At 45.5% G+C, this 13,473-nt stretch overlaps 1 protein-coding gene across 3 annotated transcripts in view; it reads left to right on the plus strand.

Annotated features, from left to right (window-relative positions):
- LOC147628846 (aminopeptidase (DUF3754)) overlaps nucleotides 1-13,473 on the plus strand; it is a 103,211-nt gene that overhangs the window by 54,253 nt on the left and 35,485 nt on the right. For all 3 annotated transcript variants that reach the window (XM_086812005.1, XM_086812004.1, XM_086812007.1), the window contains exons 6-7: nucleotides 3,742-3,846; nucleotides 3,942-4,016. In XM_086812005.1, the coding sequence (XP_086668131.1) occupies nucleotides 3,742-3,846; nucleotides 3,942-4,016 (180 nt within the window). The remainder of the gene's footprint in view (nucleotides 1-3,741; nucleotides 3,847-3,941; nucleotides 4,017-13,473) is intronic.

The raw sequence follows: 13,473 nt of genomic DNA on the forward strand, positions 1-13,473 counted from the left end.
TTCTTGAGCCCACGATAGCCATCCATTATAGAAATTGGATGTTTCCACTAGCTTAGTAATCCAAAAATTGGACCAAAGCCTGCTTCTCATGCTGGTTTCATCCGTACAGACGGATCAGGAAGAGGTTGAGAATCTATGAAAACGACTTTTTGATGAAGAGGGTAGTTTCTGCAAATCCACTTGTGGTTCTCCACCTTCTTTTCTTGCCCTTGATCTTTAATTACATCCAAGGGCTTTGAAATTTCACATAAAGCTTCTCTTCTTTGCCCAAAGGTCTTCTCCCTTTTGTCGTCTCAAACCAAAGGGTAATAGATCTCTCAAGTACATGTACTCCTTATGCTGCACGCTTCTTTTTTTCTGTTCAAAAGTTTAATAATAGAAGAAAAGCCTTCAAAAATTTACTCCAAGCCAATAACCTTTGAGTAAAAATCAATTTCTTGATTTTTCTTGAAGTCTTCATGATCCAAATTCAATACTCGAATTTTCCGTGCTCTGATATCACTGTTACAGGACCATGATACATGGAGATTAAAATATTCCACAAATTGAATAATAGAAGAAATAAACCATAAACACCATAGCATAAAAATCAAAGAACACAAGATTGGGTACAATCTCCACCCCAACGTGTGGCTCCACTTTAAAGCATTTTATCATAAATTTAGCTCTGGGATCCATAAATAGCATAGCTTTTCAAAATTGGGCTTTTTACAAAATTGAACCTTAGTCCAATGCTTTAAATAAACCTTACCCAATATATGTACAATGGGCCAAACCATACAAAATCAAATATTTAGCATACATGTGCTCGGCTAGATAGTTTCGTCCAATGTGTTCCAAACTCATGATCTATACTCAACATAGTTCACAATGTTAGATTACCATTACTTTGGAATCACTCTCAAAAATAATTTTGTCAAATGGAAATCATTCACTATCATGCTTCACACATAAACCATGCATCACATATAATTAATCGGATTCACTCCGATGATAAAATATTCAAAGAAATCTCACTCCCGGGATATCTCCATTCTCTTTTCTCTCCCCTCTCTCTCTCTTTATATCTGTCATTAGTTAGGAATCACTCTCAAAAATAATTTTGACAAATGGACATCATTCACTATCATGCTTCACATATAAACCATGCATCACACTTAATTAATCGGATTCACTCCCATAATAAAATATTCAAAAAAATCTTACTCCCGTGATATCTCCATTCTCTTTTCTCTCTGCTCTCTCTCTCGTTAAATCTTTATCTCTTGGACACGTGGTTGTCTGTCATTGCACGCCCCGCTGGGCTTACACATCTTGTCCATAGTCTCTGCTACATCTTGACCTTGTCCTGCTTGATTTTTAATGCTTGGAACTCTGACATGTGTTAAGCTTTTAGCTTAATTAAACATGATTAAAATATCTTAATGCTTAAATACTTGAGTAAACATGAGGCAAAGAGTGGAAAGCTGCGTGTTGTTGCATTGAGACACAAGGCCTTGTTAAATAGGACTTGAAGAGGTGCAAATGAAGAGGCACATCCTTGATGAAAGGGTGTGACGCTTGAATGAATAGTTATGACCTTTGGACGTAGAGATGTGTCTATTGATCAATAGATGCGTCTCTTTGAATAGATGTGTCCTTTGGTGATGACCCATGTGACAGAGTGTGACCCTTCATTGGTGTCCTTTTAATGATTGAAGGCAAATCAATAGTAATTAGAGAGATAAAGTCACAATCGTGATAACATGCACCAGAAAATGGAGCTGCTAACAGTCCCCTCTCCTGTCCACAATCCTCCTCTGATTGGAAGTACATGGGGGAAAACAATCTGTATAACTAGAGAAGAACACAACACCATTCTGGTTCTCTTGGGCTGGAACTGCCCTAGGAGCCCTAGATGAGTCACTAGAAGTATGTGTATCACTATCCTATGTCGTATCCTTAGTCACAAGGGAACGGGGGACGGGATGGGGGACGGCCATAAGTAGGGAACGGGGATAGGGGAGGGAACGACACTCAAAAAATACTTTTTTTAAAAGTTTTTCTACTCTACACTTATTCTACTTTGGAAGTACATCAAAATGAGCGCAAACTTACACTAAAATGGTAAGCTTTTGAGTCATATTAACAAAATATGCCGATCAAAGAGTGAAGGTGTTGAGGGTTGATTGTATTAATAATTAAGTAGATACAAAATTAGTCATGACTCAAGAGTCAGGACTAAGCCTTAAGGAGGCGGAAGACATGGAAGGACTCAACTGAGTCAATGACAAAAAGTGCTAAAGCCTAGAGGCTAGAGGCTAGAGCTAAGTAGTAAGGCCCATGAATCATGATCCATGAATGATCATCCACGTGAAGTGCAAGCTCGCCTCATGGTTATAGGTAGCTTGTGCCAAAGGAGCATTAAGCTCATCCTCACTGGCATGCTGCTGCTGCACCTCATCCTCTTGTTGCTCTTCTTGTTGTCTCATCTCCCACTCGGTGAAGGGATCTGCCTTCTAGGTCACGCTCTTTCAAAGCATTCGCAAGTTCGCGCTCACGAAGACAAGGTTATTGGCATGCTTTACCCCGAGTCGGTTCCTCTTCCTAGAGGCAATGTGGCTGTAGGTGCTCCAAAGTTGCTCCAAAGTTTTTTCCCTTGGATATCAAGTATGAAAGGACACTCTATCCATATAATATTTTGTACTTCTATATTATATGGATGTGACACACATGCACGGTTGACTTGCATTTTGTGGCTACCACACTTTTGGCTCTCTCTCTCTCTCTCTCTCTCTCTCTCTCTCACACACACACACACACACACACACACACACACACACACACACACACATTTCTGTGTGCGCTTCTTCTTACTGCTCCTAACCTTAATTTGCAGGATTCTGTGTGTGTGAGTCCAACACGACACACACCCCACTTACCATACAGCCAGCAAGGCCTCAAAGGGGAGGGTATGCTTTGATACCAATTGAACGTAATAAGTTAATATTAATAGTGGATTAGAGCTATGGATTAACATAACGATGATGACTAATGAGATATGATTAAGAACTTAATCACATTAGCATAATGAGAGCAAGATGATGATAATGGCACACACGTATTTCGCATTAGATTCATGTCTCTTAAATAGGCTTGTGGTGGATACAAGGATTAGATCAATGATAAGCATGATTAGGTGCTAAAAGTTGTCCCCTTGATTTGTGGATCTAGATGCCCTTTCCATGTGCTCCAAGTCTACATTGGTGGCTAGTGTTCAAGGCTCTTGTCCACTTGCATAGGCATGGATTCCTTCACCTCTTATTGGCTTTTACATTGGTTGAATTTACTCTAAGGTGCACTCTTTTAGGCTCATTACTACAAGGCTTTTATTCCCAAGGTTTTGGGCTTTACACCATGGACATTTACATGGCTTCCCCTAAGATGGGTGTCACTTGATTTTTTTCAACAATTCAACTATGATCTTTGCATGTTTAACAAGTAAAAGGATGTAAGATGGGTTCCTGATAAGCTTTGGCATGTAAAAGGATGATTAAGGCACGCCATGACCGCTACTAGTGGGAAATTGTCTGCATGACGTGTAGGATCTCCCGGTCTGGGGCTGTAGTGTGGAGGGTTGTCATGAACCGTGGGTGGGGGCTTGTGGATGTTGGGTGCATTGAAGCTAGAGAGAGAGAGAGAGAGAGAGAGAGAGAGAGAGAGAGAGAGAGAGAGATGATCAGATCTGTAATCTGGTTTCAGATTATGGAAAGGAGTAACTATAAACTCTTGACCGATGAGGAGGTGGAGATAGCAAATTCAGGACAATATCTTCTAAATTTACCAATTGCAGTGGACACTACCAAGGTAATCTTGTATTGAGCACTTCGTGTGCTGTGGAAAGTTTGAGTCTTTTGGTGAACTAAAAGCTGGCTTGTTCATGATCATGATTGGGGCGGCAGCTGGACAATAAACTGTTCTCCAGTTATTTTGCGGAGAACCCGCCGGGCGATGGTCTTCCAGAATTTGCAAGCCAGGTAAGCTTGTGGTATCTTTCTTGCCATCTATGCATCAAAGGCTTCTCTTCTGGTATTTTAAGCCACACACCATCTCCTTGTCCCCAGAATAACCAATAATTATTCTAAAAATCTAACTTATAAATCATGTTTAAGAAGTCGAGAGGCCCTTGCTCAAGTGGTTTTCTCAATCCCCCCCGGCACGCCTAGCACCCTATCACCATCGCCCTGCCCTCCTGCGCCCCCCCCCCACACACACACATACCCCCCGGGCTTTCTCTTGTCAGTGCCTGCTGCCTCCTGCTTGCTCCCCTTCCGCCTGCAGCCCACGCCCACACCCCGGTTCTCCCTTCTGCCTCCCCCTCATCTGTCTGCAGCCCACACCCCCATCCTCCCCTTCCACCTACATTCCATGCCCCCATCCTCCCTTCCGCCTCCCCTCGTCTGTCTGCAGCCCACATCCCCATCCTCCCCTTCCGCCTACAGTCCACGCTCTCATCCTCTCTGCCGCCTCCCCCTTCCTTCTGCCTGCAGCCCACGCCCACATCCTCCCCCCCACTCTAGCCTCTCCAGCACCTCTCCCCCTCGCCTCTCCACTTCTTTGCGGGGCTGTCTTGTCCCGCCCAGTCTTTTCCACCTCAGCCCCCCTCGCCTGAACAGCCCTCGCCTTAAGCCTTGCTGCTTCTCCACCTTACCCTCTTCCCTGCCTCCCCTCTGTGCTTCTGCCAGCTCCCCACTCCTTATCCTCTCTCTTGTTTTCCCATCCAGGTGTTTATTGCTCTCTGGGTTTTTTTATCCATGGCAAGTGTAAGCATTTTCTGGTCTTGAACCTCGAAGAGGACTCCATGGCAGCCACTCCGTTATCCCTTGCCTCTCTTTTTCTGAAGAGGATCTCCAGCTCCTCTCTTCAACAATCGCCTCTTTGGGGACCTCCACCTTGGTATGCAAGATTGTGGGTAGCCACCCGGCGCGTGGACAGTTTAGGGATTTGTTACAGGCAAGCCTTCTCCGCACGCGTGTAAAGATCACTGACATTCATCCTACTATTAGGTTGAGTTCAATTCGCCTGCAGCTTCAGATAGAGTCATGCAACTGAGCCTTGTCGCATTCCATACGGCCCATGCCTTACTTGCGAGGTGGTAGCACGGCTTCGACACGGCATCCGACCCTTTGGTTGGCGTCTCAACTCTCAAGCTTTCCTGTGATAGTGTGCTTTCCAGGGCTTAGAAAGGAATACCTTCCTCTCCTCCTGGTGATAGGTGGTGCTATCGGGAGGGTGATAGAATATCCCTCCTCCCCCCCCCCCCCCCTTCGGTTCTTGCATGGATGGCTGGGATTCCGTCTCTTCGTGTTTGCATCGCCTCCCGAGACTCGGTGCTTGACACAATTTCGCTCCCTCGTTGGCAGTCCAAGAGGCTGCCTCCAGTTCCCCCCCCCCCCCCCCCCCCCCCTTCCCGGGCTCTTGCGGCTCCAGTTCAGACCCTCCCTAGGGGAGTGGGTGAGACACAGGCCCCCATGTACCAGAGTACTAGGCCTTGGCTAAGGCTGGCATAGGAGAGTAGCAAACCACTGGCCTGAGGCAGGACCGTTGGTCGATGTCAAGAGACGAGCGGCATCGGCATGCGTGTCAGGTAGGTAGGATCCAAGAGGATACGGTTGTATCAGAGAACTGTTTTGAGCATGTATCTGAGTAGCCCCCTGACTGTGATGGACCCCCCTCTCTTCTTTTGAGGAACCCGTTCATGGTCCCCCCCCATTCTGGAGATCATTATCTTGTCGGGACCCCCCTCTAGGTTTTCAGCCTCCCGTGGGGATCGCTGACCCCCCAGAGCATGTAGCGGGCCCAGCCTTGGAGCCTTCTCTCTCTCCCTCCCCCCCTTCCCCTCTGCCCCTTCGCAGGCGAACCCTTCTCTTTTCCTCCCTCCCAACCCCACCCCCCCTTTCCTCCCTCCTCCTTTGCCACCGTCTGCTCTGACTCTCCCCCCTCTAGCTCTCCTTGCTGTGGCGGTACGAGAACCCCGTCCCCCTCTCAGTCTCTCCAGAGCACTCTTGCCGCATTCGGTCATGCCTGATCCGAAGCGGCGACAGCCGGCTAGCTCCCTCTGCCGGTTGATTCATCATTTTTCTGAGCCGGTAGAGATGACCATTGCTATCTCTTCAGTCCGGGCTCTCCCTTCCGAGCTGCTAGGAGGCGCACCCCCCCCCCCCGGGCGGGTGTTGGGACAACCAATTGACTAAAGTCTTTTCCGGTGCCTTTCCGTTGATGGAGCTAACATGTTCGAGGAGACGGTGGATCCCATTTGCACCAATCACAAGCAGTGTCTTTCAAATGCATGGCAACATGGCGAAGCATAGTAAATCACCATCAGTGAAGGCAACCTCAAACTGCCTAGTAAATGCAAGTGCCTTTTTACATTTCTCTTCCCATTATAGATGTCAAATTTCACATGTTTGTCAAGCCTTTTAGATGAAATAGGTGAAACAACATGTTCTTCATGAGGAGGTCTCTCTCTTTTTCTCTCCATATGGCGAGAAAGGCTCTCAAGATTCTCCATAACAAGAGACATGCCTAGATGATTCACATTTTTGCCTTTGTCACGATCTCCTCTACCTAACATATGCAAATGAGAGTGCAAGAACATCCGGATCATGGTGTCCCATTTGTGTAGCAATGAGCTCAAAATCACTATTGTCCTGCATGCTCTTTTGATGCACTTCTAAGGCATGTTGCACCACAAGTAAATGCAAAACAGCTTTAACTTCTTCAAGCTCCTAACAGAGCTTCTCAATTTCTGTATTTTCACCAGAGACTTACATTTGTTGCATTTTTATCACCCATGGAAACATGCATTAACTCTCCAGATCCCTCAGCCATGCTGCCCAGCAAGTACAATATACAATTCTTGGTGTCCCAACAGCTGTCCTTCTCTTAGAAGAGCAAGGAAACCTGGCTTTGATACCACTATGCATACTCTTGGAAAGAAGCATGTAGTGGCTGATGCTTATCAAGAAGGCCACAAATTAATGCCATCACAACCGCTCATCATCAAGACTTATCTGCTATGCCTAACTTGTATGGATTGGATGAGGACTTCAAAAGTATATGGATAGATTTATGTGTTGGTTAAACAATTCCCTCATACACTTTGAATGATGTCTACTTTATATGGATTGTATTTGAGTGGATAAGGATCTCAGATATAAAGTTATGGAAGAATCACATGCTCCCCCATATGCAGGACATCGTGGTATATTCCCTACTATGCAAGCTCTAGAAAGATATTTCTTTTGGCCAACTTTGTGTAAAGATATTGAGCGATATGTACGGGAATGTATGATTTGTCAAAAGGTAAAGTTTGACAGGCATAAGACATCAGGTCTTTTGCAGCCATTGCCTGTACCACACGAACCATGGGAAAGCATTGCCATGGATTTTATTATGGAATTACCAAAGTTTGCTAGAAGATAAATGAGGTTGCATTTAGGCTTGCTTTGCCCAATCACTGGAAAATACATAATGCATTTCATGTGAGCTTATTGAAGCCATATGGACCACCTCCAACAAAGCCTAGTTTGGAAGATCCTCCAAACGTGAATGAATTGGAAGAAGTATTGCAGCCAGAACAAATAGTTGCTCATAAAGAACGAAAAAGGTGTGGAGGCAAAATTACTCACAAGTGCTTGGTCAAATTCAAGAATTACTGGACATTGCATTCTAAATGGATGACCGAGGGGGAATGTCACAAATTCCTGATTTCTGAGACTTTATGGTTAAATCTTGTGTATGTTCATGGCCATGGGTGGGTAACCAATTTGACGTGTGTCCATAGCGTACCAGGCGTTCTATTGACATGTTTTTGGATGGATCCTAGGGAGCCCATTTACATGGCAGGGCGTATGTACAAGTATCATTGGTAGATGGGGCTTCTTTCCGATCATGAGCTCAAATTGAAAGCATATGTGCTTGTGGCTTTCGTTTTATTTGTATGACTTGTTTTGTTGTGTTGACAATGTTCGGTTTAAAGCATGCGAAGTCTAAGTGATGAGGACGCCTTGATGGACAAGTGTTTTGCATCATTTGTTTGCCTAATGGGAAATTTGATGGATTTTGTAGGTGGTAAGTGTAGTGAGAGTATCGCCTACATGAGGTTGAAGCAATGCATCTTTGTGATAAAAGAATCCCTACCGGAAAAACACCCATAATACATCTCCATAGAAATAATCATTACTTCAATGGTAATTTTTTCATCCATATCCTTCCCAATGCTGCTCTCCATCCACCAAGGCAAGGATTTAGACATCTTCCAAAGATGATTCTCATGCTCATGAATCCAAGGGCAGGGGGGGTGGGGGGAGGAACTTGTATGCCCTAGAAAGTGCTAGCTAATGAAAAGGAAGAGGTGCATATCGAGGAGGTTGCCTGCCAAAAAGCCAGTGTGTAAGTTTGTATTGTTCTTGAAGCGTAGGCAACGGCTATAATGGTTGCATCATTTCCATTTTGACCCTCCAAATTGACCTATGATGCAATCCCAAGTGACAATGTTGGATTGCTTAAGGAAACCAAAAAAACCATACCATGCTCATCAATAACATCCCGTATGTGGCGAATTCCAAGCACGGAAAGGTTATAGGCCTTCCTTGGCTGGGATAATGCAAGAGGCACTTCAAACACCCTACTCCAATGAATGTTCTCCATAGCTAAAGAATTTCTCTAGTTTGGGGACCGGCCGGACCAATGTAAGTGGTGCAACAAAGCTTTCCAGTCTGGAATGAGAGCAGTAGCATAGGGAGAACCTTTGATTTTTGCATTAAAATGTTCAAAAACTGTATCATCATAAAGAGTCCATATGCTTCTGTACGCATGGAGACACACATATTGCCTAACATGCAAGGCCATGGCTTTGATTGTGCCACAAAATCACGTAGAACCATCGCCTTTCTCGCAAGAGCATGGTAGTGGATATCGAGAATATTAAGACCACCGTGTATCTTGGGCGAACAAACCAAATCTTTCTTCATCAGACGAAGGGTTTTTCTATCCGCTTTTGTTTTCCACAAGCATTCCAAGGCTTTAGACATGAAAATGTCAATGTGTGTACGAGACCAGGGCAGAAAAAGGAGATAGAATTGCATATACACCTTGACTATAGACTGCACTTTTCACAGACGTACATGCAAAGGCCATGTTGACAGCTTCCTATATGCAATTTTGTGATGTAGCTTATGCATTACCCATTTAGTCTCTTCTATAAGGGAGATCTCTCATCCAATGGGGTATCTGTAACGGGAGGCGGTCACGTGTATTGGAATCGTATAAATGTGAACAAGATTCTGAGCACTTAACACTTGAGCATTACAACCACAAAGCTGAAAATGACAGTACACCACATAAAGGGGCCGATGATAGGCTGACCCCCCCCCCCTTTAGGTTATATTACCAAAAGAGTCTGCAAAGTACAAGATTACGGGTGCCTGGGGATTCACCACCAGCCTGCACCTGATTCTTCCAAATACATTATGAATGAAAACATTTCAAACAAGAGAATCTGTAGGTACATCCGCCCTCTTCACAGGTACATCCGCCCTGCACAAGCCTCTTCACAGGTACATCCGCCCTGCACAAGAGTATCACAATCCTCACAGGTACTCCGCCCTGCACAAGATGTAAATGGATCTTTAGGCCCTGTTTCCACGCGAGAAACTGATCCAGAAACCTGTGTTCTCTGTGAGCAAGTGTCCCCAATGCTTGCCCTAAGCACCTGCTATACCAGGAATCCTTGAGACACATCCATGCTCACATATTCCATTGCTGTCCGGCCTGTTTTGTGCAATAACCAGTCCAAAACAGCAACTTTCTGTCGCGAGAAATCCACCTGTAAAGGGTCCTACAGCCCTGTGGAGGTCCCTAGAGCTGTCCTGTACTGTCCAAGTTGACTTTGGACACCTGTAACTAGCCCAAAACTCGCAATAACCAGAAATTGCAGGTCTGAAATTTACCAACCAGCCCTTTAGAAGAGTGTGGGGATCGTTGTCCAAGCTTGTGTGAGTCCGGGAAGCAAGCAACCAGCCGTGTAGCAACTCCCAAAGCTCCAACCAGCTCTCCAATATGTTGAATAATGAGTAAAACAGCCCAAAAAGGCCTCTTGAGGGAGGCGCCTTTTTCAGGTGCCACCTCAGGGGCCTGGTGGTTACACATGCTGGCCGACATGTGTCCCCATAAGGTGTCCAGGTAGGTGTCCAGCCCATAGTGCTCCATTTGTCTTGTTTCTATAAGTTTAGGTCCAACCAAATGGGAAATGGCCATAAGCTGTCCGGACTTCATTAATTTTGGTCCAACCAAATGCGAACGCATTATAAGTTGTCCGGCCACTTATTAATGAGTGTGGACCTGTAAACCAATAAACCTTAGTAGTAAATGAAGTAAGCTGTAAATTGAGTGTGGACGCACTTACCACCTGCAAAACCCATAAGCCCACAGTTTTAGGCCCAAACAAGAGTGCACACACGTGTCCACAAGGTGCCCGGGCGTCCCCGGTCCCTCGGACTTCACAAGCCAAAATAACAAGCATTGTCCAAGCAGCAAGACAATGTCACACAAAGTAAAATAAAGTTATGGCATGCATCATTTATGCATTGTGCACATGTAAACTTGGAGAACCACCTATCATCATTCTTGTACTTGAAAATATTCCGCCTGCCATCATAACACACCATGTGTGCATGGCCGGAATCCACACGGGCACCGCCCGAAAGTCCACAAATGTCCTGCCATGTCCTTGGACTCATATGCATCCACTCATATGATCCATACACATGCCTAGGTATAATACATACATGCATCCGCATGTTTCTAGGCCTGACACGCATCCGCATGTTCCTAGAATATAGGGGTTTGTGACAGTATCCAAGATGCTTGACTATCTGATTAGGTGGCACAATTTGTCCTGGCTAGATTAATCTATGCCAATCATAATTTTTCAATGGTAAGAGCTTTGATTTTGCAAGTTGACGTTCAGCCCAACAGTCAACCCATAAAGTGACAAAGCTTGCATGATTACCCTGACATCAGGCTCTGTATTCCGAGGAAAAAAGAAAGAATAATTAGCATAGGCTTGAGCCACAAAATTGTTTCCATTCCCCATGGAAATTCCAGAAAATAGGCCATCATGTGACAACTTACCTATATATAGGAACATTGGATGTGTAGCAATAGCATATAGCTGAGCTTTGAGAGGACATCCTTGTCTCATAGATTTCCCTATCTTCCAGGGGACTGAAGTTCACCTTCCAAAATGCATTTTGTTGAACCTTCTTGATACAACCAGAAAAACTCCTCACAACTATAGCTCACATTCTGTGCCCACACTTGCAATATTACTCGAGATATCAGGCACCCCAGAAGTTTGCCCCACTGTAGAGGTTCCTCTTGTTCAATTACGAGACACTATAGCAACTCCTCTAAGAGGGACATTTTTCTTGGGTGTTTGCCATGCATTTGGCTTCTGTTTTTCATTTTCTTTCCCTTTTGTACAGGAGGGCACACATAGAAAACACAGCAGTAAGCACTCTCAAGAGAGAGAGAGATGGTGATTGATGCTCAAAGAAGATAGGATACAATATGTGGAGCAAGAGGGTTGACTCCACAATATCAAAAGACAATGCATGATGTGTCCTTTCACGCCTAATATCCAAGGGGAACAACCCAAAGGGAGAAAAGTGCCCTTGGACACATGTGGCACTACTCATAGCATATGTGGCATAACTCATAGTATATATGTCAATAAATCAATAAGAAACGTTTCTTTCATAAAAAACGTGAGGTAATGTTTTTTTATATAAATAAATTGACTTTAGCCTTAGCAAAGGTTTTAACATTTTGACGTTTTCAATCCCCTGCTCGTTCTCTCTTGAGGAATGTCGTGATACCCAAGCCCGTCTACATCGGGAGATGGCACTAGGATCCACCACTCACCAGCAGGCGCGAGTGATCTTTCGACGTCTCACACGGAGAAAGAAGAGAGCCTACCTAGCCAGGCTTGAGCAGGAGCTATACCAGCTATTTCTTGGAAGGGACTGTAAGGAGGCTTGGAGGATCTTCCAGGATCATCGCCTTTCGACTTCGATTACTTCACCCAGCACCTGGCACACCTATGCCACCTCTCTCTACCATGTCCCCAAGCCACCTCTCCCCCATCCACCCGAACCTCGTCCCCCACACTCTTCCTTCTTTGACCTCAGCATGGTGAGAGATGCTATTGACAGGATGCAGACTGGGAGAGCACATGATCATGATGGACTCCTCACCAAGCATTTCTCCCATGCTAGGGACACGCTAGCCCCTTTATTGGTTCACATGTTTAACAAGGCTTTATGTGAGGGCTTCCCTGTCAACTGGCATAGGCTATGGGAGCTTCCACTTGATAGATACCCCTGGCTAGCCTTGGAGTCCTCGAGACAAATGACACTTGAGGGAGATACAAAGTGCCGGTATGCACAGGTAGGCACTTGGTTTAGCATGCACGGTATGCAGATGGAGACACTCCCCCCGTTCCAGTACAGCATAGAGACCCCGTCATTTGCTCTCAGCCGCACAGAGCGGAATAGGGTTATCAAGAATGACATTGTCAGACTGGATACTCAGAGGACATGGAGTTCAACTAGTTGTCCACTGGGGATGAAGATGGCCTTCTACAGAGATCACCTCCTATGCCTGACAGAGGATGGGTTCATCATCCGCCCACGCTACATGGACATACACCTATCCTTTGGGGTGAGATGTGCGATGGCCAGATCCGCACCTCGTCCCACCAGAGGACAGGATATGCCAACTCTGCCACACAGAGCCCGAGACAGAGGATCATTACATATGCCGATGCCCTATATACTATGAGATTCGGGGGAGGTTCCACTGCCTCTTCCGAGCTGGGTTCGAACCACTTTCCAGGATCATGGACTTTCCGGATCAGAGATGTCTAGTGGGACTTTTTCTTCTAGAGCTCCGTAGACACAGGGAGTCCTTAGTGAGATCTAGATCAGTTGTACTTGCTCGAGGACCAGCAGAGAAAGCTCTCACCGACTTCTTCCATACCAGCACTCCGAGGGCTGATCCACCCATCATACCTAGACCACAGGCTAGTGCAGGAGCTCGGCCGAGAGGTGTGACACTTGATAGAGCCACCGAGTTATGCAGAGCTGGACGCCAGAGACCCCATGGCCCTTGCCCACGGCCACGCCACCACAGGAGGATCCGAGCCATCATCTCCCATCATCGCAGGACCTTCTCGCGCGAGCTCAGTTTTACCACCTTGAGCACCATGTCACAGCGGCCCATGAGGGATGTATTAGGGTGATACGAGAGCTCTCTGCTCATGCCTAGATCAGATTTTAAAGTTCTAGATTTTTGTTATCTTTCTTTATTACTAATTTGTACCCAATCTTGGAGGCCAAATTTGTGCAACAGCTTTTGAATGTACTTTGA

Source organism: Cibotium barometz, chromosome 18 (assembly GCF_041138505.1).
Source record: "Cibotium barometz isolate CiBa-2024 chromosome 18, ASM4113850v1, whole genome shotgun sequence".
NCBI lineage: Eukaryota > Viridiplantae > Streptophyta > Polypodiopsida > Cyatheales > Cibotiaceae > Cibotium > Cibotium barometz.